Source organism: Somniosus microcephalus, chromosome 13 (assembly GCF_052327205.1).
Source record: "Somniosus microcephalus isolate GS21.2 chromosome 13, FLI_Smic_1.0, whole genome shotgun sequence".
Taxonomy (NCBI): Eukaryota; Metazoa; Chordata; class Chondrichthyes; order Squaliformes; family Somniosidae; genus Somniosus; species Somniosus microcephalus.
The window spans coordinates 42,348,169-42,373,326 of NC_140999.1; the positions used below are offsets into that span (position 1 = coordinate 42,348,169).

At 50.0% G+C, this 25,158-nt stretch overlaps 1 protein-coding gene across 2 annotated transcripts; it reads left to right on the plus strand.

Moving 5' to 3' along the window:
* Positions 1-4,482: 4,482 nt before the first annotated feature.
* LOC147108270 (uncharacterized) lies at positions 4,483-24,805 on the plus strand. 2 transcript variants are annotated; one of them, XM_086004825.1, is made up of 5 exons: positions 4,483-4,738; positions 13,527-14,450; positions 22,229-22,437; positions 23,472-23,555; positions 24,721-24,805. In XM_086004825.1, exons 1-5 carry the CDS (start codon positions 4,565-4,567, stop codon positions 24,746-24,748), a joined length of 1,419 nt encoding a protein of 472 aa, XP_085860951.1. In that variant the 5' UTR covers positions 4,483-4,564; the 3' UTR covers positions 24,749-24,805. The 2 variants fall into 2 exon arrangements, with proteins under 2 accessions (XP_085860951.1, XP_085860950.1); XM_086004824.1 differs by lacking the exon at positions 24,721-24,805 and having other exon boundaries at positions 23,472-24,002.
* Positions 24,806-25,158: the final 353 nt, after the last annotated feature.

A 25,158-nucleotide genomic window follows, 5' to 3' on the forward strand; every position in this document is an offset into this window, starting at 1 on the left:
ACATCTGCTTCAAACACATCAAACTATACAATGGAATAATTAAATTCTTTCACATCAAAGCAACCATTAAATCAAGGAAACAATCCCATTTGATCTTTTGATCATTGATCTTTAAGCGAACCAAACAAATCAAATTTTGTGACCACTCTATTCATAGGGTACAGAATATAAACTATGATGTGATAAAATGTGAGCCTCAAATAGCAGCTTACAGTGCTCGGATACCATTCCAGTGGCATAGGCAACCGCCCAGTACCTCGCCCATGTGACCATTCTTCAACTGTGAAGATAGACAATAAAAGTCAACAGGGTATTCAACCTCAGAAAGCATCGCATCGGGCCTAATCTTGGCCTTATCTGGCATCCAGCTATGCATTTTCCAGCAGGGGTAACAGGATAATGATCAGGTGTCTGGACTGATTTATCCCTTCCCTATACCCAGGGCGCTGAGGCCAATTATTGCCCAGCACAGTCAATTTAGCACAGATTGGTGCTGGAATCTGGTTACTTCATGGTCTATATGGCTCAGTACCAGCCTAATGTTGGTAGTGGGTAAGCTTCTAGAGGTCATAGCACAGGATAAAATGAATACTCACCTAGAAAGACACGGGTTAATTAAGGACAGCCAGCACAGATTTGTAAAGGCAAATTGTGTCTGACAAATTTAATAGAGTTCTCTGAGCAAATAATCGAGTGTGCTGATGAAGACATTGCAGTAGATGCTGAGTATATGTATTTTCAAAAGGCATTTGATAAGGTGCCACATAGGAGGCTTGATAAAATTAAAGGGAGTGTGGCAACATGGATAGGAAGTGATTAAAGGACAGAAAACAAAGAGTAGTGGTTAATGTATGTTTTTTAGACTGGAGAAATATAAACAGTGGTGCCCTCAGAGATCAGTGTTGGAACTATTGCTCTTCCCAATATATATATATAAATGATCTGGGCACCTTTACAGAGGACACAATATCAAAAATTTGCCAACAATGCAAAAATAGGTAGTGTGGTTAACTGTGCAAAAACACTGTAAACAATTTCAGGAGGACAGTCAGGTTTCTAGATTGGGCAGTTAGACGTCAGATGAAATTTAATGCAGATGAATGTGAAATGATACATTTTGGGAGGAGGAATAAGGAGAGAAAATATACAATCTTTAAAAATGGGAGGACAAGTTAATAAAGCTGTAAAAAAGCATATGGGACCCCAGGTTTTATAAATGGGGACATAGACTACAAAAGCAAATCTATACAAATCATTGGTTAGAAATTCCAATTAATAGTGTGTCCAGTTTTGGGGTTCTTTAGGAAGGATGTTAAGGCCATGGAGAGGGCTCAGAACAGATCGATTAAAATGATACCAGGGATTGGAGACTTTAGTTATGTGGAGCGACTAGAGAAACTGTAATTGTTTACTTTAGAGTATAGACAGATAAAAGGAGATCTGACAGCGGTGTTCAGAATTATGATATGTTCAAAATTCTGGGAGGTTTTGATAAGATAAATAGGAAAAACAACTATTTAATCAGAATTGAGGTGAGGTACTGGAAATCAGCCAGCATCTGTCAACCCTACACCTCAGTGAGAGTCCGCGCCTTCAGGAGCAGAGAGATGCAAATTGAGGGGCAGGAAGAGAGAAGAGAAAAAATATCTTTTTAGTTCTTGTATCAAAAGTAGATAACTAGTCTTCAACCTGCATGTGGTACCTTAACCCTTTGTTAGCCAAAACCATTCCCCCCAGGGAAATTCCATTAACCCCTTAACCTGAAATAAATGCTTCACAATCTTTAGCAGGTCATAGAGTCATAGGGCAGGATTTTCATTGGGCCGTGGAGGCGGGATTGGAGGCGTGTGGGGGTTAAAATTTCGAAATCGGGGGGCATGAACCTATCCCGCCCCCAACCCGCCTCCATGCCAGTTTCAAAGGAGGCGGATACCCGACCTGTGCTGGGACCCGCCTCCTCAAGGCGGGAAGGGGATTAGTGCCAATTAACTGCTTGTTAACAGGTAAACAGGCAGTTTTTAGCCTAATCCCTATTTTTATTGCTTAAGTGTGGGATTCCCGACGGCTCCGAACCGTGCCAAGTTAGCTGAAGGGCTGAAGGACTTGGAGGGTTCGAGATGTCCGGTGTTCAGGTGAGTGATGTGTGCATGAGTTCAGAGGTAAGTGTGTTTGGTGTGTGTAAAGTGTTTAAAGAAGTTTTACTTACATTTACTTACCTTTACAGCCTTCCTTCCTTCAGGTCTCGGGAGTCTCTCATCTCACCAGCACAGAAAGCAGAATGGCCGCCAGCTGTCAAAAGCTGCAGCCTCTGCCTTCTGTTCCGGGGAGATCTCTAAATCAGCCTGAGAGGAAGGAATTAACTTGGAGTACAGACTGTCAGTGTTTGACAGCTTCAAACAGCTGTCAAACGTAGATATTTTGTCTGTCAAAAGCTTTTGACAGATGAAATGTCTGTCTGTGACGTCACCTGTTGCCGGGTGGCCCTTAATTGGCCTGCTGAGCCTGCTGGCTGGGCTCAACAAGGTCAATCAAGTGAAAATCAAGTGAAAATCGCGTGGGTTGGCCACAACTCGATGGAGGCGGGACTACAACCCCGAAGGTTGTAGTCCCGCCTCCTACACGCTTCCTCAATGAAAATCCGGCCCATAGGGTCATAGAGTTATACAGCACAGAAAGAGGCCCTTCGGCCCATCGTGTCTGCGCTGGCCATCAAGTCCTATCTATTCTAATCCCATTTTCCAGCACGTGGTCCATAGCCTTGTATGCTATGGCGTTTCAAGTGCTCATCTAAATGCTTCTTGAATGTTGTGAGGGTTCCTGCCTCTACCACCCTTTCAGGCAGTGAGTTCCAGATTCCAGCCACCCTCTGGGTGAAAAAGTTTTTCCTCAAATCCACTCTAAACCTCCTGTCCCTTACCTTGAAACTATGCCCCTCGGTTATTGACCCTTCTAATAAGGGGAAAAGTTCCTTTCTATCTACCCTATATATGCCCCTCATAATTTTGTACACCTCAATCAGGTCCCCCCTCAGCCTTCTCTGCTCTAAGGAAAACAACCCCAGCCTGTCCAGTCTCTCTTCATAGCTGAAACGCTCCAGCCCAGGTAAAATCCTGGTGAATCTCCTCTGCACCCTCTCTAATGCAATCACATCCTTCCTATAGTGTGGCGACTAGAACTGCACACAGTATTCCAGCTGTGGCCTAACTAGCGTTCTGTACAGCTCCATCATAATCTCCCTGCTCTTATATTCTATGCCTTGGCTAATGAAGGCAAGTATCCCATATGCCTTCTTAACCACCTTATCTACCTGTCCTGCTGCCTTCAGGGATCTATGTACATGCACACCAAGGTCCCTCTGATCCTCTGTCCTTCCTAGGGTCCTACCATTCATTGTGTATTCCTTTGCCTTGTTAGTCCTCCCAAAATGCATCACCTCACACTTTTCAGGGTTAAATTCCATTTGCCACTGTTCTGCCCATCTAACCAACCCATCTATATCGTCCTGTAGCCTGAGGCTTCCCTCCTCACTATTTACCACCCCACCAATTTTCGTGCCATCTGCGAACTTACTGATCATACCTCCTACATTCATATCTAAATCATTAATGTACACTACAAACAGCAAAGGACCCAGCACCGATCCCTGCGGTACACCACTGGACACAGGCTTCCAGTCACAAAAACAACCTTTGACCATCGCCCTCTGCCTCCTGCCACTAAGCCAATTTTGGATCCAATGTGCCAAATTGCCCTGGATCCCATGGGCTCTTACCTTCTTGACCAGTCTCCCATGCAGGACTTTGTCAAAAGCCTTACTGAAGTCCATGTAGACTACATCAACTGTACTACCCTCATCCACACACCTAGTCACCCCCTCAAAAAATTCAATACATTTGGTTAGACATGATCTCCCCCTGACAAAGCTATGCTGACTATCCTTGATTAATCCTTGCCTCTCCAAGTGAAGACTAATTCTGTCCCTCAGAATTTTTTCCAATAATTTCCCTACCACTGATGTTAGGCTCACTGGCCTGTAATTCCATGGATTATTCCTACTACCCTTCTTGAATAATGGTACTACGTTAGCTGTCCTCCAGTCCTCTGGCACCTCTCCTGTGGCCAGAGAGGTTCTGAAAATTTGTGTCAGAGCCCCTGCTCACTCACCAGGTAGAGGTTAGTTTTCCACCATCTGGTACCTCACGCTGCAAATGGTGTTCCGATTAAATACTTGAAACAACACTCACACATCAATCTGTGCCAGACCGCATCACCCTGTTTCCAGGTATTTGGAAAGGGAGTGTCTGCAGCAGAAACATTGAACTTTCTGTTGCTTTGTTGTGTTTGTGTTACTGAGTGTGTGTGCCCAGTGATTTCAAAAGGACCTTACAAACCACCTGCCGGTGTGCTAACAGCACCTGGCTCACTTCCTTTTACACCTACTCAACCGAGTAATCTGGTTTCTGGAAAGACGTAGTCTGATGAAATGTGACACTGCGCCAGGCAACATTATGGAGGACAATAGCAAAATACTGTGGCTGCTGGAAATGTGAAACAACAACAGAAAATGCTGGAAACACTCAGCAGGTCAGGCGGCATCGTGGAGAGAGAAACAGAGTTAACGTTTCAGGTCGATGACCCTTCGTCAGAACATTATGGAGGAGATACGATGAGATTGTTTCAAGGGATAATGGATACAAGAACCTGCGTAAAATTACCTGAGAGCTGCTCTCAAAAAAAGGTAGGCAGAGGTGATGTTTACCACAGATTATGTTGCGACCTAGGGAACGGGCAAGACGTCCTTTTTTTTAAGGTGTCAGCCGTGGCTCAGTGGGTAGCACTCTCGCCTCTGAGTCAGAAGGTTGTGGGTTCAAGTCCCACTCCAGAGACTTGAGCACATAACCCAGGCTGGCACTTCAGTGCAGTACTAAGGGAGTGCAGCACTGTCGGAGGTGCCGTCTTTCAGGTGAAACGTTAAACTGAGGCCCCATCTACTTTCTCAGGTGGATGTAAAAGATCCCATATTGCATCATTTCTATTTGTAGATTTAATGCCAAGTTTATATTGCTGAGCTACCTCAGGAGCCTCAGCTTCCCTGATGGCTGTGGCTCAGTGACACGCCAGTGCTGCACTGTCTGAGGTGCTGTCTTTTGGATGAGACATTAAACTGAGGCCCCGTCTGTTCTCCCAGGTGGACATGAAAGATCCCATGGCACTATTTCAAAGACGAGCAGGGGAATTATCCCTGGTGTCCTGGCCAATATTTATCCCCAACCAACATCACCAAAATACTTTATCTGGTCATTATCACATTGCTGTTTGTAGGACCTTGTTGTACATAAATTGGCAGCTGTGTTTCCTACATTACAACAGTGAGTACAATTCAAAAGTACATCATTGACTGTAAAGCGCTTTGGGATGTTCTGAGGTCGTGAAAGGTGCTATCTCAATACAAGCCTTTCTTTCTGTTTGTTTAAACAATGATATAAAGCTGATACTAAGCCCTGATACTAACTGCTTCACTGTGGGGGTCTTTGTTTATTCTCACTCCTCTCTTGGTTTTGCTCAATCCTATATCCAGTAACTGCCAGTTTCCAGCTCTGACGATGGTTCTCCGATGGAAACAGTAAGCTGTCTCTCCCCTTTTCAGATGCTGAAGGAGCTGCTGTGTATTTCTAGCATTTTGTGTTTTGATTTATGATAATAGTGGATCTCTCGTGCTTTTGCTCACAGCAAGTTTATGACAACAGATGTGTTTTGGAATGTAAGGCACCATGCACTATTCTGCTGATAAAGTGTATCATTCTGCTGCTAAGGTGCAGCTGCGTGTAAGCTGACTTGTCCCTTTAAAGTCACGGGGAGAAATTCAGTTGTTTGCGCCACCTGTTAGCGCCTTAAGAGGGCGATAAGTGGGGCGCGAGGCGGCTAGTGCCCGGGCGCGGCGAGACCTGCGTCTCTCGCGAAATTGAGCGGACATTTAGCGGCGGCACAAAACTGCAACGCCCGCTCAGCTGCGCGTGCAGCTCCTGACGTCATTTCATGGTGCAACGCCCTTGGGGCGCCCCGAACCGGAAATTCAGTGGCGCCCACCTCCTTTCCACCTGGTGCTCTCAGCGACTGGTTGACTGGAACGGTTCCCAGTCGCTGTGGGGCTGGGGGGGCGCTATTTAAAGGGAGCTCTTCCTGGCTTCTTTGTGGTAGCCATTTTTGGACCACTCCTTCTGTGAGAGAGAGAGAGATTTGCAGAGAGACAAAGGGAGAGAGCTTTCTGCATTGAGTCAGCGCTCGCAGAGGTACTTCTGGCTTCTGACCAGAACTTTGTAGTTGGTTTGCTTTTTCACTGGCATAACCTTGAGTGGCCACATACTATGGGGGCTGCAATGGGTGGAAACATCGGGCTTCTCCATTACATTGAGAGGGCACAGAGACGCCGAGAGAGAGTGCCAATCATGGCCAGACGGAGGAGGGCCAACAGGCGGCGGCACACGAGACCTTACCGTCCCAGGGTTTTCCGCCAACAGTTTTCATACCTCAACATGTCTGAGGAGCAGTGTTTTCGGAGGCTGCGATTCAGCAGGGAGGTGATCACTGAGCTCTGCCACCTGCTTCAGCCAGATCTGCAGCCTCAACTGAGGAGCAGGACGTCTCTGTCGGTGGCAGTGAAGGTCACAGTGGCTCTCAACTTCTATGCCACCGGCTCCTTCCAATCCGCTGCTGGGGACATTGCCAATATCTCCCAGTTCGCGGTGCATTGCTGCATCCGTCAAGTCATGAATGCCCTCTTTAAAAGGAGACGTCAGTACATTTCCTTCCCCAAGACCCTGGACAAGCAGCAAGAGTGCACAATGGGATTTGCAAGAATAGCGGGCTTCCCCATGGTCCAAGGCGCCATTGACTGCATGCATGTGGCTTTGCGGGCGCTGCAAGAGAATGCCGAGGATTACCGCAACCGGAAGGGGTTCCATTCGTTGAACGTCCAGTTGGTGTGTTACCACAGACAGCTGATACTCGCTGTCAATGCCCACTTTCCAGGCAGCAGCCACGACGCCTTCATCCTGCGCCAGACTTCTGTGGCAGACCTTTTCGAAGCCCCGGCTCACCCAGGAGGCTGGCTTCTTGGGGACAAGGGCTATCCTCTGTGCACCTGGCTGATGACCCCGCTCCGTGCGCCCAGCACCCCTGCTGAAGAACGATACAATGAGAGCCATCAAGCGACCAGGAACATCATTGAGCACACAATCGGCGTGCTCAAGCAACGGTTCCGCTGTCTGGACCATTCCGGGGGAGCCCTTCAGTACTCACCTGAGCGAGTCTCCCATTTCGTTGTAGTGTGCTGCATGCTGCATAACCTGGCAATCCTCAGGACTCAGCCACTGCCACCAGACATTGGAGCACCAGCAGAGGAGGAGGAGGAGGAGGAGCACCAAGATGGGAGGGAGGCACAAAGTGCAAGGGCCGTCCGTCAGCGGCTTATAGCAAGTCGGTTCTAGGCCCCCTCTGAGGGAATGGCTTGTGCCATTGAACATGAATGGAACCGTTCCGCAACCCCTAAGCCGGTCAAGGCAACAAATAGTTCAAAGAGCAAACATGCACATTCTGAATAAAGACACTTCTTTATTTAACAAACTGTGTGCCCTTCCCGCATGACAAAGTAATAGAGAGAAACCCCCAAAAAAACAGTCAGTCACATAACTGGCTCTCACAACCTGGAGACAATGAACAAAAGAGTAACCAAAAAATGACCACGATCCTCGGCCTTCAATAAAAAATTTAACAGCATTTTGCCACACCTCCTACTTTTTGCCCTTCGAGGGTGATCTGCTTCGCTTGCGAGATTGGCCCCTTCCCACCCTGCAGCTCCTCCGCAATGGGACCCCAGTGGCTGCAGCAAGGCTGGGGGAAGGCTGCTGAGTGTCAGAAACTGAGTTGGCAGATGCCCTTGAGGTACGGCCTGGACCAGCTCTGGGCCTGGAGGGCCCGGCTGCTGACTGCTCCAACTCTGCATGGGCGGCACCAGTCTGTCCTACAGGTGGTGGCAGCTGCAGTGGAGAAGTGACAGTGTTGGCAGCAGGAATGCTGCCATCCTGACAGAGGACAGCCACTCCCTGGTCGGACGACACACTGGCACTCCCACGGGGCAGCACTGCAGCATGCGGAGCAATCTGCTGAAGCACAGACTGCTGGCCTGCTGCAGCGCGGCGAGGGCCCCGGTGATTCGTGCCCGATCCAGCGAGGGTGGCAGCAGTCAGTGCTCATGTGGCCTCAATCTGCGTCTGCATCAGACCAGCCACTGACTGCATTGCACCACTAAGCACTTGCGTGGAAGCCACCTGTGCTGCGCCGAAGTCCTGCAGACTCCTTGCCAGTGCTGCGCTGAAGTCCTGGACACTCTTTGCCAGTGACTCAATGGATTCGGGCATCCTTGCCACTGCAGCCATGAGCTCAGTGTGCCTGTGCTCCGCCTGGGCGCTCATTTCAGCGAGGAGCCGCACCTCTTCTGCGCTCACTGTAGCAGGACTCGAGGCCAGACTCTCCCTCCGGGGAGAAGGCCACCGAGCTTCCCTAACCCCCCCCCCCCGCGTTGCTGCAGCCCGCTGGGCCCCGGACCTTCACCCTCCTCAGACCATTCCCCCCTGCTCCCCTCCAGGGAAGACGTGTCCCCATTATGGCCATGGGCTGCCTTGGCTGAGGGTGGCACTGATGGTCCGGCTTCCTCTTCCTCCTCGCCTTCAGAGTCACTCACAGTGGCAGCTTGAGGGCCCGCCTCCTCACCTGGCGAATCAGCATCTGAAAGCAGGGAGGTACAAGAGTTACTTTAGCGTGAGGACAGGGTGGCAGTGAGGGAGGCATGAGTGCTGCAATGCACTGTATTGGTTCGATAGTGGCAAAGGATGCTGGTGTGAGGCACAAGTGGAAGGAGAGAGGTCAAAAAGGTGATGACCTTACCATTGCTGTCCAGAACGGGGTCGGTATCTCCAGTGGCGACGGGGCCAATCATCCAGCCTGCCATAATCCGCTGGACTCGCTGCTCCAGATCGGTGAGGGCTCGAAGGTGAGGCCGGCCTCCCCCGGTCCGTTGCTGCTGCCTCCTGTTATGGGCCAGCTTGCCCTGCAAGAGAAAGGACGGGCTCTGAGTACAGTCTGAAGCCCTGATCTTGGCTGCACTGCCTCCCATGGTCGAATGGCCCTTACAATGTGAAGCCCTGATCTTGGCTGCACTGCCTCCCATGGTCGAATAGCCCTTACAGTGTGTGAAGTGCTGAATGTGCGTGTGAGTTTCATGAAAGGCCCATAGGTGTTGGATGAGGGCTGGGCATTGGGGCTTTCAGGACCCTTTGGCCATAAAGTGAGGTGGACATGCAGGGATGAAGAGGATACTGAAAAGGGTGCTCACCCTGACGACCTGAGTGAGGTCGTTGAACTTCTTCATGCATTGCACAGGGGTCCTAGGCACCAAGCTGCTGGAGGTCACTCTGTGAGCCACCTCCCTCCAAGCTTTGCGATAGTCGTTGGGCAGCAGCCTCCTGCCACTGTCCGGAAACAGGATAGATCGCCTGCGCTCCATCGCGCCAACCAGAACCTGCAAAGCCCCCTCACTGAACCACTGCGCTCGCTCCCCGGCCCTCTCCATGGTCCTAGGCGTTAGAATGTGGCAGCAGGTCTGTCCAGGCCGAGAATCAGGGCTCCGATGCACAGGGTGTGGCTGCAATCCAAGATCGAACCTCCCCTTTAAGAGCTGACCGGCGCCAGCGTGTCTGCGTGCAATCGCTAACTGGCCGCACCTGCGCTGCGCCCGCCCTCGGTGGTAGCGCCTCGCTTCTCCGGCTTAGCGCCTTAAGACAGTCGTGCAGCGCCTGTTTTAGCGCTCCAAGCACCTCCTGGGGCGAAGCAGGTCAATTTAGCAGTAGGTGACGATAATTTGCGCTGGGCGCTAAATTTCGCGCCCGCTCGAGTATTACACCCCAAACGTGGCGATACTGAATTTCTCCCCCACAAAGTCCAATTACTGTAAAGAGTCATTACATAGAATTACATAGGATATACAGCACAGAAACAGGCCATTTGGCCCAACCAGTCCATGCTGGTGTTTATGCTCCACTCGAGCCTCCTCCCATCCTTCCTCATCGAACTGTATCAGCATAACCCTCTATTCCCTTCTCCCTCATATGCTTGTCTAGCTTCCCCTTAAATGCATCTATAATATTCGCCTCAACCACTCCCTGTGGTAGTGAGTTCCACATTCTCACCACTCTCTGGGTAAAGAAGTTTCTTCTGAATTCTCTATTTGACTTCTTGGTGACTATCTTATATTGATGGTCTCTAGTTTTCCACAAGTGGAAACACTCTCTCCATGTCTACTCTATCAAAACCTTTCAGAATTTTAAAGACCTCTATTAGGTCACCTTTCAGCCTTCTTTTTTCAAGAGAAAAGAGACCCAAGCCTGTTCATCCTTTCCTGATATGTATACCCTCGCATTTCTGGTATCATCCTTGTAAATCTTCTCTGCACACTCTCCAGTTCCTCTATATCCTTTTTATAATATGACAACCAGAACTGTACACAGTACTCCAAGTGTGGTCTAACCAAGGATCGATACAGGTTTAGCATAACTTCCCTACTTTTCAGTTCTATCCCTATAGAAATAAATTCTAGTGCTTGGTTTGCTTTTTTATGGTCTTATTAACCTGCGTCGCTACTTTTCCTACTGAACTCCACAAATAAACTCTAAAGCCTGCACATCTGCCAATGCACTTTATTATGGTTATGCTTATGTTAATGTATTACAAGCCAAAAGTATGTTGAATGTTTAAATGTCTTAATCTAAATGTACTCTCTCGGGAGCCGCAAGCCTACATTTCGTTGTACTGCACTTGTGCACTAACAATGACAATAAAAGTTGATTTGATTTGATTTGATTTAGTGATTTGTACTCACAGATTTTGCTCCTCTACCCTATTTAAATTCTTATTTGCCAAGCAATATGTGACCTCCTTATTTTTCTTACCAAAATGTAATGCATCACACTTATCTGTGTCAAAATTAATTGGCCAATTATATGCCCATTCTGCAAGTTTATTAATATATTCTTGTAATTTGTTGCAGTCTTCCTCATTTTGGTGTCATTTGCAAATTTAGAAATTGTGTTTTTGACTTTAAAATCGAAATCATTAATATAAATTGTGATCGTGTGGCGAGATCAATCAGAGTTTAACTGCCTGTTTGGGGAGAAAAGCTTGCAGATTGCCAAACTCTTGTACATTTCCATTTTCAGCTCAGAAAAGAATAGCATAAAATTACAGCCCTTCTTCTATACTTTGACACTTTGAAGTGTGAGGTCAGAAGTGCTTGACTCAACATTAATTTATAGATTATATCTAAAGTTGCTGTTTGTGGCAACACAGATGTCAATTTGAAAAAAAGGCTGGAAGTAAATAAGTGAGGGGGGTGTGAAGCACACAGCAATCTAATGTAATGAAGGAAGACAGAAAAAAATAATTAAGATGCCACGCATTGTGATGCTTTACAAAAATCTATTTTTTGAAAATCATTTTCCATCCACCGCTCTCCTGGTTATTCTGACTGTTCCCCGGGCACCCGGCCCCTCTGCTACCTGAGCAAAATTGTCGTTCTTCATGTGAGCCTAGACAGTGAGTGCTAGTAGGCTATTCGACTATGGAGGACATCACAACGAAGCCTGATCTGTTCTTACTCCATGTACACACACACTTTTCAGGGCTCTCTACGCGGGAGTCCTCCCTTAATCTATTGGGACTTGGCCTGGGGGGTGTTGCACGGAGCAATCCCCTGTAATAAGGTTTTAAGTAGGTTCACGGACTCCCAGGCCTTTTCTGCGGGCTGGAGGAGTCCGTGTTCCATGTTTATATTGAATGTGAGAGGTTCCAGCCCCTCTTCCATTATTTGAAGGGGCTGCTCCTCTATTTTTAGCTGCACTTCAGTCCCACGCTCCTGATCTTTGGTCACCCGGTGCGGAGGGGAGTGGGTAGATCGGGGGATCTCCTCATAGGACTGCTCCTGGGCCTGGCCAAAGTGGCAATCAACTGGTCCAGGCAGCGGGCGGTCGAGGGGGTCGTTCGGCCCGACTGCCTGCCTCTCTTCCGCGGCCACGTTCGTGCCCGGGTGGCCCTGGAGATGGAGCACGTGGTGTCCGCCGGCAATCTCTAGTCCATCCGCCACTGGTGGGCACCGCAGGGACTGGAGTGCATCATCACCCCCAGAAACCAAATTTGTTAAATTTCCCTTTAAAGTTTTTTGTTAAGTTACAGTTTATTGTTTGCACAAAAGAGTACACACACTTTTCAGAAGCGGTCACTGGATAACGATTAGGAGGGGAACCAATGACACTGGGACTAATTGTAGCACCCCAACTGCTGCCCCGGCTGAGATTGGCTAACTCAGTACAGACCGGACTCACAACTTCCCTGGTGGTGCTTTCACCAACAGAGGTGCTTCTACAGTCAGCTGGAGCGGCACTGAGTGCAGGCAAGGGAGTGGCCTATTCAGGCTGGCTGGCACCATTGTGTGAATGTGTATAGAAACTAGTGCTTATAGTTATGTTCCTATAACTTTCATCCCATTCCCAGAATTGTTTTTTGCCTTGTTACCAGGAGATTGAGAGGCATTAGAGCCGGGATTGAATGATGACTCACCGGGTAACCGTGGAAACTCGTCACCATTAGAATGAGCGTTTGTACTTTCTAACACGTGGAGTCTTGATATCAACACACGGCAAAAACAAGCTCCAGATATTGTGTCAAAAAGAAAATACTGCAGATGCTGGAAATCTGAAATAAAAACAGAAAATGCTGGAGATACTCAGCAGGTCAGGCAGCATCTGTGAAGAGGGAAACAGAGTTAACGTGTCAGGTTGATGACCTTTCATCAGAACTGGCCAGATATTGTGTGTTCAGTGAGTGGAGATTGCTCCTGACTGGCTTGTGTAGGGGCAGCCCAAAAACGATTCAATCAGAACCTGGCTGCAGCCGCTGAATGGCAGTGATCCCAGGTTTCCCCTCCTGCATTTATGTTATCTTCCTTAAATAAACTTGCACGAGTGGACCCCCCTCTGGCTCTTTTAGGAAATGCACCGCTCGGCGTGGTACTGAGCCACACACAGCAGGAAGGCTCCAGGTTTGATCCCCGGTCCACGCTGCATTAGCTCCTGTTACAATTGGTCTCAGCACCGCTGAACTAGTGAGAGATAAATCAACCAGGGGTCGCCACCCAGTGACCCCTACCCCCCCACCCCCACACCTCCACCTCCAGCTCGAGAGTGCCTGTACACAGACACTGGGTGAAAACATGGTCAAGTTTGTCTGCGATGCCTCCCATTGTCAAATAGCCCACCCACACTCACTGTCTGGACTTAGATATGGAACAGCAGCCAATGCCTACGGGACTGTACTCCCAACAAGAGTCAGAATCTTCAAGAGAGGAAAGGAGAATATTAAAACATACACTTTTGTTTTGCTTTGTGACGTTAAAGAATAATGTATGCTTTTCATTCCAGACAGGAAAGATTGTGCTGATCTGTGTTCAGAAGCACCTGAAATCTGTGAACCTTTGGCACCAACAAGCAGGCCTGGTGAATCTCGACGCCTCCAGCCTTGGCCCAACATTTCCTTGTGGACTCACAATGAGAGGGAGCAATGTGCACCAGAGAAAGGGAAAGGTTCAACAGCTGCCGCCCGCTCACCAACTGAGCATCAGCCTGCTCGTGAGGCGCTGTCTCAACATTGGAGAAGGTTCAAGAGCGAAATGCCCAGCGGCCAGGGTGGCTGAGACACGGAGTAACTGGAGAGCCAGCATGCGGCATTCGATTCTGCCTGCCATTGGACCTGATCAAAGCGATAACGTGGCCGAGGTGCTGCCCGAGGAGGGGCTCAGAGACTCTGAGACCTGCCCGATCGCCCCACAACATCTGCCCCCCAGCAACGTCCAGACAATCACTGTGGATCTTCGAGCAGCTTTAGCTGGAGTCCATGAGCCGTGTGAGCATGCAGAGGAGGTCTGGGAGAAACACCGTGTGTCAGAAGAGGTAGACCATCCCTCTGCACCCATCACCAGAGTGCCTGATAGATACAGGAATCAGCAGCAAGCAAATACCAGCTTCTCAGAACCAAAACCAGGGTCTAAAAGAAATCTGAGTAAAAAAGATTCCGTTGAACTTTGGAAATTCAAAATGCCTTTACCACCCATCATAAGTCCTCCCAGTCAGAGGGAGCCCGTCTCTAAATCCCCTCTCACCAACTCTGCCCACAATACAAAAGTCAGCCTCCTTCAGGTTACTAAAGACGGCATCCTTGCAAATACAGACTATCACTTTCACCCGGTGAGGTCCCAAAGTAACCGCTCGGGTTCATTTCCGAAGCTATTCCTAACCGATAGTTTGAACAGTGGCTCTGCAGATGATGGGTATACCTCAAGGAGAGCGGTGAGAGAAGTTTTACTTTGCTTCTAGCTATTATGGTAGTCAGTCCCTTTCTCGGAGTTTACTGCTTCCTCCCCATCTCTCTGACTGTCACTACTTACAGTTCCAACGTTGCAAACCAATCTCCCATACCACGGGAAAGCGAGGCTATTCGATCACAGGAGCAGCACCGTTGAGCCCAATTGGTTCTTACCTGATTGTGGCGCATAAGTGTCAGCTGTGGCTCAGTGGGCAGCCCTCTCACCGCTGAGTCAGAAGGTTGTGGGTTCAAGTCCCACTCCAGGGACTTGAGCATAAAAATCTAGGCTGACACTCCAGTGCAGTGGTGAGGGAGTGCTGCAATGTTGGAGGTGCCGTCTTTCAGTTGAGATGTTAAACCGAGGCCCCGTCTGCCCTCTCAGGTGGACGTAAAAGATCCCATGGCACTATTTCGAAGAAGAGCAGGGAAGTTCTCCCGGTGTCCTGACCAATAGTTATCCCTCAACCAACACCTAAAACAGATCATCTGCAAGTTCTTTCTTTCTCTGCACTGCCCAGCATGGGTCAAAAGGTAGCAATCAGGAGCACCCTGACTCCAGAGGGTACTGAGGCCAATTGTAGGGCCTCTGCTGCTGCCCCAGCTGAGGTCAGCTAATGCGGCACAGAGCAGGGATTGAATGAGGAGAAATGAAAGAACTTGCATTTATATAGCACCTTTCACAACCTCAGGACTTCCCAAAGCACTTTACAGTGAATGAAGTACTTCCTTAAATGTAGGAAACACAGCAGCCAATTTGCACACAGAAAGGTCCCACAAATAGCAATGAGACAATGACCAGATAAGCTGTTTTAGTGATGTTGGGGTAAATAGTGTCCAGGACACCCGGAGAACTCTTTGAAATAGTGTCATGGGATCTTTTACATTCACCTGAGAGGGTAGACAGGGCCTCAGTTTAAAGATTCATCCGAAAGGCAACACCTACAACAGTGCAGCTCCCTCAGTACTACACTGGAGTGCCTGCCCAGATTATGTGCTCAAGTCGCTGGAGTGGGGCTTGAACCCACAACCTTCTGCCTCAGAGGTGACAGTGCTACCACTGAGCCACAACTGACACTTCATGCGCCAGGTTTCCATCTCCTGATCACTATCCAGTGAACCTTGCTGAAAAGTGCATGTTTGGGATGCTGGCTGAGGAGAGGATCAGCCTCGGCTGTGATGCTGATCACCCTCCCATGATTGAACACCCTGCCAACACTCACTGCCTAGGTTCACCCATTAACAATGGCAACTTGGGTTGGGTTCCGAGAAATGTGCCCCAACACGAGTCACCATACTATTCAATTGGTGGGTGAGAAAATGACAAAATATCCGCTCATTGTCTATCAGAGTAAAACCAATCAGCCCAGGACTGAGATTAAAATGAGCAACTGCTCGTCTGTTCAACCTAGCCCAAGGTCAAACCTTGTTATAACTCGTCATGGTGACACTGTTTGATGGTATCTCATTGACAAGTGAGGAGATTGGAGTTGTCTGTTATCCTGCATGTGCTATCTTCTCGACAACCTAATTCAGAATCAGCCAGCAATGATTTCAGCACAGACGGGTAATCCTGGGAGTGGCATGTTCTGCAAACACCTACTTTTAAATAACTTTATCCTTTCACCTCTGGCACCTGATGGAATGAAAGTTTCCATCTCTCCGCTGGTTGTGAGGGGCACTCAGGAAATTAGTTTGGGCAATCTCACTTAAAGAGGCCATATGATGGCTGGTATGGGGTGTGTGAAATATCACATTGGAGGGGTTCCTTTAAGTTTGAGGCTGAGGTGCATTGAAGTGTAGAGAGAAATTTACTCAGTGACTAACCTGTGTTTGATCTGACCTATGAGTGTTTGATGGGACAACAGTTCCACAGACACTGACTCTCACTGGGGTACAGTTCCACAGACACTGACTCTCACTGGGATACAGTTCCACAGACACTGACTCTCACTGGGGTACAGTTCCACATACACTGACTCTCACTGGGGTACAGTTCCACAGACACTGCCTCTCACTGGGGTACAGTTCCACAGACACTGACTCTCACTGGGGTACAGTTCCACAGACGCTGACTCTCACTGGGGTACAGTTCCACAGGCGCTGACTCTCACTGGGGTACAGTTCCACAGGTGCTGACTCTCACTGGGGTACAGTTCCACAGACGCTGACTCTCACTGGGGTACAGTTCCACAGACACTGACTCTCACTGGGGTACAGTTCCACAGACACTGACTCTCACTGGGGTACAGTTCCACAGAGACTGACTCTCACTGGGGTACAGTTCCACAGAGACTGACTCTCACTGGGGTACAGTTCCACAGACACTGACTCTCACTGGGGTACAGTTCCACAGACACTGACTCTCACTGGGGTACAGTTCCACAGACACTGACTCTCACTGGGGTACAGTTCCACAGGCGCTGACTCTCACTGGGGTACAGTTCCACAGAGACTGACTCTCACTGGGGTACAGTTCCACAGACACTGACTCTCACTGGGGTACAGTTCCACAGACACTGACTCTCACTGGGGTACAGTTCCACAGACACTGACTCTCACTGGGGTACAGTTCCACAGACACTGACTCTCACTGGGGTACAGTTCCACAGGCGCTGACTCTCACTGGGGTACAGTTCCACAGGCGCTGACTCTCACTGGGGTACAGTTCCACAGACACTGACTCTCACTGGGGTACAGTTCCACAGACACTGACTCTCACTGGGGTACAGTTCCACAGACACTGACTCTCACTGGGGTACAGTTCCACAGACACTGACTCTCACTGGGTACAGTTCCACAGACACTGACTCTCACTGGGGTACAGTTCCACAGACACTGACTCTCACTGGGGTACAGTTCCACAGACACTGACTCTCACTGGGGTACAGTTCCACAGACACTGACTCTCACTGGGGTACAGTTCCACAGACACTGACTCTCACTGGGGTACAGTTCCACAGACACTGACTCTCACTGGGGTACAGTTCCACAGACACTGACTCTCACTGGGGTACAGTTCCACAGACACTGACTCTCACTGGGGTACAGTTCCACAGACACTGACTCTCACTGGGGTACAGTTCCACAGACACTGACTCTCACTGGGGTACAGTTCCACAGACACTGACTCTCACTGGGGTACAGTTCCACAGACACTGACTCTCACTGGGGTACAGTTCCACAGACACTGACTCTCACTGGGGTACAGTTCCACTGACACTGACTCTCACTGGGGTACAGTTCCACAGGCGCTGACTCTCACTGGGGTACAGTTCCACAGGCGCTGACTCTCACTGGGGTACAGTTCCACAGACACTGACTCTCACTGGAGTACAGTTCCACAGACACTGACTCTCACTGGGGTACCGTTCCACAGACACTGACTCTCACTGGGGTACAGTTCCACAGACACTGACTCTCACTGGGGTACAGTTCCACAGACACTGACTCTCACTGGGGTACAGTTCCACAGATGCTGACTCTCACTGGGGTACAGTTCCACGGACACTGAGGCCTCGATTTTAACTGACCCCTGGAGTCGGGATTGGAGGCGTGTGAGGGGGTTAAAGTCCCGAATTCGGGGGTCCCGACACCATCCTGCCCCCAACCCGCCTACATGTAAGTTTCAAAGGAGGCGGGTACCCGCCCCGCACTGGGACCCACTTACCCGAGGCGGGAAGGGATTAGTGACAATTAACTGCCTGTTAACAGGTAGCTAACACGCAGTTTTTTAGCCTAATCCCTATTTTTAATCTTGAACTGTGGGAATCCCGATGGCTCCAAACCACGCCAGGTTAGAGCAGGCGGGCCGTCGGGTTGAAGGACTTGGAGGGATAGAGATGTCGGTGTTCAGGTGAGTGATGGGTGCATGAGTGCAAAGGTAAGTGTGTTTGGTGTGTCTAAAGTGTGTAAAGAAGTTTAAATTACCTGTACTTACCTTTTCAGCCTTCCTTCCTCTAGGTTTCGGGAGTCCATCTAACCGGCACAGAAAGCAGAATGGCTGCGAACTGTCAAAAGTGACAGCCTGCAGCTTTCTGTGCCGGAGAGATTTCTAACTGAGTCTGTGTAGAAGGACTCGGGTTAGAAATAAGACTGTCAGTGTTTGACAGCTTCAAACAGCTGTGAAACGCTGATATTTCATCTGTCAAAACGTCTTGACAGATGAAATTTCAGTCTGTGACGTCACCTGTTGCCGGGTGGCCCTTAATTGGCCTGCTGAGCCCGCTGGGAGGGCTCAACAAGGTCAATCAAGTTAAAATCGCGTGGATTGGCCACATCTCCATGGAGGCGGGACTACAACCCCGAAAGTTGCAGTCCCGCCTCCTTCCCGACTTCTGAGTGAAAATCACCCGACTTTCACTGGGAAACAGTTCCACAGACACTGACTTTTACTGTGGTACAGGTCCCCAGACACTGACTCTCGCTGGCTTTTATTGCAAGGGGGATGGAGTATAAAAACAGGGAAGTCTTGCTGCAGTTATACAGGGTATTGGTGAGGCCACACCTGGAATACTGCGTGCAGTTTTGGTTTCCATATTTAAGAAAAGATATACTTGCTCTCGAGGCAGTTCAGAGAAGGTTCACTCGGTTGATTCCGGAGATGAGGGGGTTTACGTATGAGGAAAGGTTAAGCAGGTTGGGCCTCTACTCATTGGAGTTCAGAAGAATGAGAGGCGATCTTATCGAAACATATAAGATTGTGAGGGGGCTTGATCGGGTGGATGCGGTGAGGATGTTTCCACTGATGGGTGAGACTAGAACTAGGGGGCACAATCTTAGAATAAGGGGCTGCCCTTTCAAAACTGAGATGAGGAGAAACTTCTTCACTCAGAGGGTAGTAAATCTATGGAATTTGTTACCCCAGAGAGCTGTGGAAGCTGCAACATTAAATAAATTTATAATGGAGATAGACAGTTTCCTAGCAGATAAGGGAATTGGGGGTTACGGGGAGAGGGCAGGGAAGTGGACGTGAGTCTAGGTTCAGATCAGCCATGATCCTATTGAATGGCGGAGCAGGCCTGAGAGGCCGTATGGCCTACTCCTGCTCCTACTTCTTATATTCTTATGTACAGTGCTACAGACACTGACTCTCACTGGTGTACAGTTCCCCAGACACTGACTCTCACTGGTGTACAGTTCCACAGACACTGACTCTCACTGTGGTACAGGTCCCGGATACTGACTCTCTATGGGGTACAGTTCCACAGACACTGACACTCACTGGGGTACAGGTTCCGGATACTGACTCTCACTGGGGTACAATTCCTGGTTTCTGACGCTCACTGGGGTACAGTTCCACAGACACTGACTCTCTATGGGGTACAGGTCCACAGGCACTGACTCTCACTGGGGTACAGGTCCCTAGATACTGGCTCTCACTGGGGTACAGGTTCACAGATGCTGGCTCTCACTGGGGTACAGGTCCCCTGATACTGGCTCACACTGGGGTACAGGTCCCCCGATACTGGCTCTCACAGGGGTACAGGTCCCCAGAAGCTGGCTCTCACAGGGGTACAGGTCCCCAGAAGCTGGCTCTCACAGGAGTACAGGTCCCCAGAAGCTGGCTCTCACTGGGGTACAGGTTCCCAGATGCTGGCTCTCACTGGGGTACAGGTTCCCAGATACTGACTCTTACTGGGGTGCAGGTTCCCAGATACTGGCTCTCACTGGGGTACAGGTCCCCAGAAGCTGGCTCTCACTGGGGTACAGGTTCCCAGATACTGGCTCTCACTGGGGTACAGGTTCCCAGATACTGACTCTCACTGGGGTACAGGTCCCCAGATACTGGCTCTCACTGGGGTACAGGTCCCCAGATACTGGCTCTCACTGGGGTACAGGTCCCCAGATACTGGCTCTCACTGGGGTACAGGTCCCCAGAAGCTGGCTCTCACTGTGGTACAGGTCCCCAGATACTGGCTCCCACTGGGGTACAGGTCCCCAGATATTGGCTCTCACTGGGGTACAGGTCCCCAGAAGCTGGCTCTCACTGTGGTACAGGTCCCCAGATACTGGCTCTCACTGGGGTACAGGTCCCCAGATACTGGCTCTTACTGGGGTACAGGTCCCCAGATACTGGCTCTCACTGGGGTACAGGTCCCCAGAAGCTGGCTCTCACTGTGGTACAGGTCCCCCGATACTGGCTCTCACTGGAGTACAGATCCCCAGAAGCTGGCTCTCACTTGGGTACAGGTCCCCAGAAGCTGGCTCTCACTGGGGTACAGGTCCCCAGATACTGGCTCTCACTGGGGTACAGGTCCCCAGCTACTGGCTCTCACTGGGGTACAGGTCCCCAGATGCTGGCACTCACTGGGGTACAGGTCCCCAGATACTGGCTCTCACTGGGGTACAGGTCCCCAGCTACTGGCTCTCACTGGGGTACAGGTCCCCAGCTACTGGCTCTCACTGGGGTACAGGTCCCCAGATGCTGGCACTCACTGGGGTACAGGTCCCCAGATACTGGCTCTCACTGGGGTAGAGGTCCCCAGATACTGGCTCTCACTGGGGTACAGGTCCCCAGATACTGGCTCTCACTGGGGTACTGGATCCCAGATACTGACTCTCACTGGGGTACAGGTTCCCAGATACTGACTCTCACTGGGGTACAGGTCCCCAGATACTGGCTCTCACTGGAGTACAGATCCCCAGAAGCTGGCTCTCACTGGGGTACAGGTCCTCAGAAGCTGGCTCTCACTGGGGTACATGTTCCCAGATACTGACTCTCACTGGGGTACAGGCCCCCAGAAGCTGGCTCTCACTGTGGTACAGGTCCCCAGATACTGACTCTCACTTGGGTACAGGCCCCCAGATACTGACTCTCACTGGGGTAGAGGTCCCCAGATACTGGCTCTCACTGGGGTACAGGCCCCCAGAAGCTGGCTCTCACTGGGGTACAGGCCCCCAGATACTGGCTCTCACTGGGGTAGAGGTCCCCAGATACTGGCTCTCACTGGGGTACAGGTCCCCAGAAGCTGGCTCTCACTGGGGTACAGGTCCCCAGAAGCTGGCTCTCACTGGGGTACAGGTTCCCAGATACTGACTCTCACTGGGGTAGAGGTCCCCAGATACTGGCTCTCACTGGGGTAGAGGTCCCCAGAAGCTGGCTCTCACTGGGATACAGGTCCCCCGATACTGGCTCTCACTGGGGTACAGATCCCCCGATACTGGCTCTCACTGGGGTACAGGTCCCCAGAAGCTGGCTCTCACTGGGGTACAGGTCCCCCGATACTGGCTCTCACTGGGGTACAGGTTCCCAGAAGCTGGCTCTCACTGGGGTACAGGCCCCCAGATACTGACTCTCACTGGGGTACAGGCCCCCAGAAGCTGGCTCTCACTGGGGTACAGGTCCCCAGGTTGCTCTCTACCTGTTATTCATGTGTAATCCTGCAAAGGAGAAGTTGGCAAGCTATTCAGTCATGGGAGGCATAAAAGCTAAACCTGATCATATCCTCACATGCAATTTCCTGCTGATTTTGCCATCTCACCTAACGCAAAACGCCGAGGCCAGTTGTATCATGGGCTGAGGACCGAAGCTGGAACCTTCTGGCTTAAAATCTCTTGAACGTATTCTTCAAAATTATCCGTTCTCCTCTGTGAGGCCACCCCCCTCTCTGGGTCGTGCAGCAATTATGGATACAAGGTGACATCGCTCCCAGGCCACCAGGTGCTGTATATGCTCACTGAGCTGTAGGCCGGCCCCTCACACTAATTTAGGTTAGTTTGAAGTTCTGTCAAAATACTGAGCTGACATGTCTTAACCTTTCAGAGTATCTGGACTAACCCACAGATTAAGGAAATGAACCAGAGCTTCATAGAGTCCATTGAGGAATCCACAATCCCATTTCATCAGCTGCTGCGTCAAATGAGGAAAAGAACCTCCAGTGTAAACCACGTGCTGATCACAGAGGTACTGAAGTCTCTGAGGGAAGAACTGTGGTCAACGTCAGCACAGCCAGAACACAGACACCTGAATCAGTAAGTGTCACAGCTCTCGCCTGCCCAGTGGCTGAGTCAGTAAATGCGCCCCCCCCCCCCCCCCCGGTGTGGCACTGAGTCACAAGAAGCAGAAGATCTCAGATTCTACTGCCAGTCTTTGCTGATTTCAGCTGAACTACAATTGGCCTCAGTGCCTCAGCCTAAGAGGGGGCAAAAAAATCTGCTCCTGGTCGCTACTCGGTGACCCTCTGCTGGAAAGTAAACGCATGGACAGGAATGGGCTGAATTGTGGTGGTCCCATAATCAATAGCCTGTGGACCACTCACGCTCCAGGATTACACAGAAAGAATGGCCACTTAGGAAGGGGACTGGAAGATGGCCAAGATCAGTGGCAACATTCGAACACACGCCTCTCTCAGGAGATCACTGGATGATGACGGGGAGCGGGAAGCACAGATGATGTCTCCCATTTCTAGCCCAGTGGTTAATTGTAGCATCAGCATTTTCTCTGATTGCTTGGACAATGTGAAAGCCTCTTAGACTGTCCTCCCTGCGGCCTAATGGCAGCACATGGGGAACCGGCTATATTTATATCCTGAAACCATGGGCTAATTATTATTTTTTAATTCATTCTTGGGATATGGGTGTCGCTGGCAAGGCCAGGATTTATTGTTCATCCCTAGTTGTCCTTGAGAAGGTGGTGGTGAGCCGGTGGTACAGTCCGTGTGGTGAAGGGACTCCCACAGTGCTGTTGGGTAGGGAGTTCCAGGATTTTGACCCAGCGACCATGAAGGAACGGTTGCTGCCCTTGTCCTTCTAGGTAGTGGAGGTCGTGGGTTTGGGAGGAACTACCATGGCGAGTTGCTGCCATGCATCCTGTAGCTGGTACACACACCACCACTGTGCGCTGGTGGTGGAGGAGGGAGTGAATGTTTAAGGTGATGATTGGGCTGCCGATCAAGTGAAGATTGGCATAATGACCTTTATAATTGGCTAATCTTAGCTCCAATTATTTCAAAAGATTTTCCGCAGGTTATTATTAGCGTCTAATTGTTTATCGCGCTTTGTTTCAGAGGAGAAACTATTGGTGCTCACAGCGTCAGAAGAAATGTTCCACGGTTTCGAAGGGCTGAGAACAGAGCGAAGGCCCAGGCAAGGTACATGTGCCAACCATCTGCTCAGCTTGGAAACAAATTACCCATCAGTATCAGCTTGTTCAAAAACAGGTTTCTGTAGCAGCGTCATGCTTTGTGTGACGCACAGGGTGGAAGAGGCATCACCAATCACCGATTAAACAAATACTCAGGACACAGATTGAAAAATATACAGGGGCTCCCTCTGGAGGATCAGTGGGTAACTGCACCAGTGTGGTACTGAGCTGATACAGCATTGATGGCGAGCTGGAGCAGATGGAGAGGATTAAGGCAGAGGGTGGAGGCATGGTTGAAGGAAAGGGTTTAGGGGAGGTTTTTGAACACAGGAAGCCCCCCACGGGCCCGAGATCAGACACTCCTCCATGGAAAAGGAGGCCCAAGCCATCGTGGAGGCAGTGCGCCACTGGCAGCACTACCTAGTCGGCAAACGCTTCACCCTACTTACCGACCAGCGGTCGGTAGTGTTTATGTTCAATAATAAACAGAGGGGGAAGATTAAAAATGATAAGATTCTTAGGTGGCGAATCGAGCTCTCCACCTTTGAGTACGACATCATATACCGGCCGGGGGCCCTTAACGAATCCCCCGACGCCCTCTCACGAGGGATGTGTGCCAACGCCACCGGGGATCGGCTACAGACCCTCCACAACGACCTCTGCCACCCAGGGGTCACACGGCTGTTCCACTTCATAAAGTCCCGCAACTTACCCATCTCGATTGAGGAAGTCCGGTCTCTGACCAGGAACTGCCGCACTTGCGCTGAGTGCAAGCCTCGGTTCTACCGCCCTGATAGAGCCCACCTAATCAAAGCTACACGGCCCTTTGAGCGGCTTAGCTTAGATTTCAAGGGCCCCCTCCCGTCCGTCGACCGCAATGTTTACTTCCTGAACATTGTGGACGAATACTCCCGTTTCCCATTCGCCTTCCCCTGCCCAGACATGACCAGCGCCACGGTCATTAAATGCCTCAACAGCCTGTTCGGAATGCCAAGCTATATTCACACGGATAGGGGGGCGTCTGTTGTGTATGTACCTTTAAGAGAATAACTGGTCTCAGACTGCAGTACCGGCAGTGACCACCCCTGTATAAAAGGCGCTAGAGAGCCTCTGTTGGTTAGTTTCGTTTATGCCTTTCACCAGTAAAGACTTGTTTGTTTCTCTCCTGCTAGTCCGTGTCTCAATCATTCACGGACGTAACACTGGCGACGAGTTAGAAACAAACTTACCTGCAACTCAGCAGCAGCTCCGACGACGTGTTGAAGGTGGGAGCCAGAAGAAAGAAGAAAAAAAAAAAAAATAGGCCATTGAAACTCGAGAAACGGGCGTCGACCGTCAATCATCGATTTCAAAAACTTGCAGGAGCGCCAAGGAAGATTCGCATCTGTGGGGATTTCAAGGTGACGGTGAACCCTGTCCTTCACACGGTACAATATCCTCTTCCAAGGATAGAAGACATCTTCGCCTCACTGTCTGGAGGGAAGTGTTTTACAAAAATTACCTAGCACAAGCATATTTGCAGATGGAGGTTGAAGAGCCCTCTAGGAAGTATCTCACGATAAACACTCACAAAAGGTCTTTACCAGTATCATCGATTGGTATTCGGAGTA